Consider the following 6,551-nt stretch of genomic DNA (forward strand, 5'->3'; position numbering starts at 1 on the left):
ATAACATTACGACAAAAGACGTCACAAAGACAATACAAAAATTATTAAAAACAGTTAAATATTCCAAAAAATGAAACAACATTACGACAAAAGACGTCACAAAGACAATACAAAAATTATTAAAAACAGATAAATATTCCAAAAAATGAAACAACACTATGACAAAAGACGTCACAAAGACAATACAAAAATTATTAAAAACAGTTAAATATTCCAAAAAATGAAACAACACTATGACAAAAGACATCACAAAGACAATACAAAAATTATTAAAAACAGTTAAATATTCCAAAAGACAATATCACACTATGACAAAACATCTACATCAACAAATTTGATGAAGGAAGGCAATATTAAAGAAAATTAAAACGAACAAGGTAATGAAATTGGAAACTTCCAATTCAAATATTTTACACAATAGACAATGTTATATAGAAAAATTGATGTTCAGATTTTGTCAACTATGATCAATTTCTTATACCCTTTCCACTATTATAATACAATTTAGTAAGTTAATTTTTAAATTACAGACATGAACAGCCAATGAAAAGGTTAAACAAACAACTAAAGCTTTTTTAGAAGGTATACACCCAAACTAGCAAACCCCTTGACAGGTGAACCTTTATATAATAAATATGAGTTGAAAATCAATGCCATTTAAAAAAAAAGCTAATTTTCACAACTATAACTGAGACGATGCCTAGCATATGAGGCACTTCACATAATAATAACTCATTACCGTCAACAAAGATAACAGCTAAATAAAAATGCCAAAATAAAAGTTATTAATCTTCATACTTACTACATTTGGATTATACGGTGGAGAAATTTGTCGTGCCTCTAGTTCTACCCAATTTACAGTTTTGAAAAATTCGTGATTTTTAACATCTTCTACATCATTCTTTGACCCTAGTCTCCTGTCTTTGTTCTTCTGTAGCAACTGATTCAGTAAGATAGTAGATGAAGATGTTATGATATAATGAACATTTGAGTTTACATTAACAGAATATCCAACAACCATACAGTAAAGTTATGTTATTAGGGTATCTGGATACATGAGTGTAAACACTTATTTGGAGAACCCAACTTGTACAAAATTAAACTTTAAACAGAAACAAGCCACTGCTATGTTTGCTACATGAAATATGTCATGTTAAGAAAAAGTGTTTTCTTCTTAACCTTCTTGCTATGGACTCGGTGGATTACACCAACCTCGTGACCACAAATTAAACATCAGTTTCCATATAATAACTTTTAACATGTTTTATATGTCTTTCTTCTTAACCTTCTTGCTATGGACTCGGTGGATTACACCAACCTCATGACCACAAATTAAACATCAGTTTCCATATAATAACTTTTAACATGTTTTATATGTCTTTCTTCTTAACCTTCTTGCTATGGACTCGGTGGATTACACCAACCTCATGACCACAAATTAAACATCAGTTTCCATATAATAACTTTTAACATGTTTTATATGTCTTTCTGGAATTTTTATAAGCTTTTAGTAAACGTTACCAGTCTTTTGTTGACAAAAAAAATCAGAATTTTTAATGAAGTACTTTAACTAAAACTTAGCCCATGAATATATGGAGACAAAGTGTTGACTGCTCCAAGTGCAAAGTGATTTTCATGTTAAGATTAAAAATACTTTTCTTTATCTGATATCTTTAAAATTTCATTTGTGTAATCTCTGAAACTTCCTAAATAAATATCAAAAGTTTATATTCCATCTGTTATTTTCTCTACCCTAACTCTATACTGGGTCAGTCAATTTGAGTGACCTCATAATCACCATTAAAAAAATAAAGGAAATAAATTACCCACTCTTTCTTTATAGAATGACCACAATTTGTAACAGGTAACTACAACTATTTATCTTAAGTAACGCAAAGCTCATAACAGTATACATATATTTACACTTAACTTCATTGTTTTATTGCCCTTTGGACTGTGTCTAACTAATAATCCTGCCACACAAGTTGTAAATCACTTGGCAAATGTGCAGCTCATGTCAACATATTGTATTACGTAATGCTTGGAAGTATACCTCATGAAAGTTTTTATTATTATCACTATTTTTCATTATCTTACATAATCTAACCTTACCTAACAAGTTTCTAATTCTTACATTTTAGTTACTTTTACAGTAATAGATAAACAATACACGAGAAATAAGAACTGTAGCACATACCTTAGTATTGTTTTTTTTTGCTTTTGACTGTTGCTGAAAATTAAGTCTACTATTTTTATACTAATGGTACTAATACATTAAATACATTTTATTTAATTATATAATGCACCTTGGGACACAGATTAATAAAATACACAAAGCAAGCAATGTCCTATAACAATTATAATATTTTTGCAATAAGAGCTTTTACAAATTCAGCTAAGTTTCTCCATGTGATTTGCATGGAAAAAGATGTTTTGAACTAGAGAAGAAATAAACAATTCTCTGTACAGAAAACACAGTAAAATACATCATTTGATTGATTAAAACTTTGGCTTTCTATTGGTTATAAATCATACAGTATTAAACATCAGGCAGAGCTGTTGGCAGTTTGTGAAAAAGAGAATGTGACAGGTGGGTGTGGCAGGTGGGTCTGATATTCTAGTTTGTGGCTCCATAAACAAATAAGATTGAAAAATATAAAAATTATGCTTTGCCTGGGTAATATCTAAGTTATAATGAGTAATTTATGTTAAATTCGTACATCTCAAAGGGATAGTAAATAAATTAAAGAGCAAATTTCAATTCTCATACAAGGGGAGACGGAAGATTTTTTAAACATTTCCTTATAATATTATAAACTTAAAACTTATATAATATTAAAATCTGATTTATTAAGTACATTTTAATACAAATGTGTTCATATATAATGATAATAAAGTAATTTAATTACATTTATAATGTAACTAAAAATTTGTGACATGCGCACTTAAACTGGCCCATAGCAAAAGGGTTAATCAGTTGATAAATACAAAACTATAGTAATTTTATTTAAATGTTTTGAATATTTCATAATACACTTTGCTAAAGACAGAATAATCATACTCTGAAAAATTCAATTCCAGCAAATAAAAAACATTTCATCTTTATAAGTGTGTGTGTGACTTCTGAATAATTTCATTAAATGAAACAGGTAGAAAACAACATTTTGACTAACAGTTACAACTGGGCAATTACATGTTTTATACTGAACGAAAAAATACCACTTACAAATATGATGTGAAAATAGGCTGAAAAAGTAGAAGATATGACTGAATAAAATGACTCAGCGGATCATCATGTTTGCATGATGATAACAGTTTCTTTTGTCATGTATGCCATATTATAAAAGTACATTTTGTAATCACCATCATACTGTATTGTATTTTTCTGTATTTATGGCAAAGTTACTATGACTGCCATGTCTAGAATTTTGAATAACTAAACAAAGGGAAGGCGACCAGTAACCAACACCCTATTACCCAATATCCACCATAAGAGGTTGACTGTTGCTCTTATAACGTACCCACAGTGTAAAGGGCACAAAATATTTTGTGATATCACACAGATTAAAATCTCGCTTGTCATATCCAAAACCCATAGCTTACCACAGGGCCAACCCTTTCCCAACCACCCTATGTCAAAAAAATTTTTTAAAAAGTTTGAATTTTCATTAAATGTTTCTGACACCCACTTTGGAATTAGTGACTGATGAAGTTATCTAAAGAAAGTAATGAGACAGTAAAAACACAGCAGGCCAACTTACTGCTTCAAGAATACTTCTGGCTTCGATAGATATGTTGGTCCTTAGTTTTAATGGTTTATGTAGAATGTTGTCATACATTTCTGCAGTATCTCGGCTGTAGAAGGGAGGCTAGGAGTAAGAGAAAACAGAATCATACTTGATTACAGCATAAGTAAACCAACCGAGAGAACTTATCCAAATTATCCATTAATGATTATCTCATTACTTCAAGAAAACACAGTCATACCATAAAACTTTATGAGGAATATCTTTACAATCTGACCTTGTAATGCAAACATTCTAAAGACAAATAAGAAAAGCATTCTCCCATGGCAAATTTTCATGGTATTAAACATTTAACTGAGTTTCAACATTCATCTACTATTGATAGTTTTGATATTAAAAACTGATCCTGTTTATCCTCAAAAAGTTTCCAACTCTTTTGACAAGCAACTGTTTCTGATACAAACCTAAAAACCTCTATAACTAGTAAGTACTGACAGTCCTCTGTATTTTACAATAAAAAGTGTTAGGATGTCTTGAACAATTAAAAACACAGTGTACAATACTCCCATATACAGAAATATAAGATTCACCATGAAACACTTATTTTCAGTTGTATCAAAACATTAATATTTTTTATAAAGTTTTCTTTATTCATAACTTATTAGTGAAGTTTGTTTCAGATAACCCTAATTCAATATCACAACTGATTAACAGCTAATGTACTACTTACCAGCCCATACATCATTTCATACAACACAGCTCCTAAACACCACCAATCTACAGACTTGTCATATGCTTCCTTCCTTAAAACTTCTGGGGCTAGATACTACACAGTTTTAAAAACAGATTTATATGTTTACAACGTAGAACTGACATAAACACCAAGGAACAAAATAATAATTAATTATTAGACAAAAAAAGAAAGACCTCATTTTGTCTATGACTGGATGTTTTAACATACACTCAGTCAACTTGCTGACTTGTAAAAGATTAACATGATTAATTGATGAATACTTACTTTTTATTATTATTATTATTATACAGTGAGATCAAATCAAATAATAATAAACTTTCCACTATAACATTTTAACATATGCTTAGTCAACTTGATTTGTCTTCAAAGATTAATACAATTATATAATGAATACTTACTTTTTATTATTAATTACATTGTGAGTTCAGACCAAAATAATAACAATACAGATTTCCTAATATACATTACTGCTAACTATCAACTGTGATACATATTTGCTATGTTTCAATGTTTAACTGTGTTTTTATCTGTATCATGGTATACAGATAATAAAAAGTATTTGGCTGGCACAACATGACACGTGATAGCAAACAATAATCTTTATCACACTATTTACTGTTCACAACATACAAAAATTAGTTGAAATTTTAGTTACATCAGTCGTTTATGAGACAATAACTCCTAGCATATAAAACATCTTAGCTGAAGCCAAAACAGAGAAAAAGTTCACAACTATCAAGTCATTCACGGGAAGAACATAGTGGTGTGAAAAATATTGTCATGTGCCTATACCATGACTACTTTTAGCAACAGTACATGAAACATGACAGATACAACTCTACTGAGAACCACAAACAAGAGTAATCACTACTTGAATACACCCCACATTCATGATTATCTGCTACTCATACTTGATAAACATTACTGCATTTATATAAATAAATAGCTTACAAAGTACTGATTACAGCAATTGTATATAGGCGATTAAATCAGCACTATCAAACAATTATGAATTAAATATCGCAACACCCTTATCAGTCCTGGTTCTCAACATATTGTCATAACGGATATCTGTGATAATAGCACCAAAATGCATTGGGAATATCCCATCTATCAGACAATATCTAGTCAGCAGTCATGGAAAATAAAAAAAAATCATCAATCAAATAAGGCTACGAAGCTGAGTGCTCACACCCACAATGTCTCAGCTACTACTTTCAATGCTAATCATTTAGATTTGGACATTACTTTTATAGAAAGTTCATTACAGTTGACTATTTTTGATAAAAGAAGAGAATTCAATTTCCCTGTTCTTGGTCTACCCACACCTAATAGTGTTATTCTGTGTATTATGGCTATAAAGACAGACAATTAAAGGAATACATTATTTTATTTTTTGATAAATACAAAAATATTTTAGAAACTAAACTATTGAATAAGGAAAATATCTTATAAATAAAATATAGAGGGAGTTAGTTACTTTAGCTTATAAGTAGCTAATAATACTTTTTTTAGTAATTTTATTCAGTATAACTGGGATGGAAAGACTAACTTCAAGTAGCTCGGCTTGTTTCGGCATTCCCGTGTTACACTTGAATAAATCTTCAGGAGAAAGGGAGGAGGTTGGGAGTTATAACTATATAATAACTTTTAACGTAGGGTGTACAGTTCTATTTAATATTTTATAGTTCTATTTAATGTTTTATAGTTCTATTTAATATCTTTTTCTAAGGGTGGAGGTTGGAAGCTTAATTATTGGAAATATTAGGGTGGCTTTATTTCAGTTCATTTCTACTTTAAGAAATTTAAGGGAAACTGCCTTCCCACAACTGGATTTCGACAGTGAAAGGCAGTAGAAGCTGAGACATTATGGGCATAAGCACTCAGCTTCATACCCTTATTTGACTGACGATTTTTTTTTCCCCATGATGACTGACTAGATTGACATAGGTGTTTGGATATTGTTTGATAGATGGGATATCCCCAACGCATTTGGTGCTATTACCACAGACAATATCGGTTATGACAATAAGTTGACAACCAGGACCGAT

General features: G+C 30.0%; 1 protein-coding gene across 1 annotated transcript in view; it reads right to left on the bottom strand.

Annotated features, from left to right (window-relative positions):
* The window catches only part of LOC106463281 (serine/threonine-protein kinase Sgk1-like), a 39,040-nt gene that overhangs the window by 2,126 nt on the left and 30,363 nt on the right, over positions 1-6,551 (bottom strand). The window contains exons 12-14 of the mRNA XM_022390724.1: positions 4,477-4,572; positions 3,762-3,869; positions 803-940 (exon numbers count right to left, since the gene is read on the bottom strand). Of these exons, the coding sequence (XP_022246432.1) occupies positions 803-940; positions 3,762-3,869; positions 4,477-4,572 (342 nt within the window). The remainder of the gene's footprint in view (positions 1-802; positions 941-3,761; positions 3,870-4,476; positions 4,573-6,551) is intronic.

The sequence above is a fragment of the Limulus polyphemus genome, unplaced genomic scaffold, assembly GCF_000517525.1.
Source record: "Limulus polyphemus unplaced genomic scaffold, Limulus_polyphemus-2.1.2 Scaffold1367, whole genome shotgun sequence".
NCBI classification, from domain to species: Eukaryota; Metazoa; Arthropoda; class Merostomata; order Xiphosura; family Limulidae; genus Limulus; species Limulus polyphemus.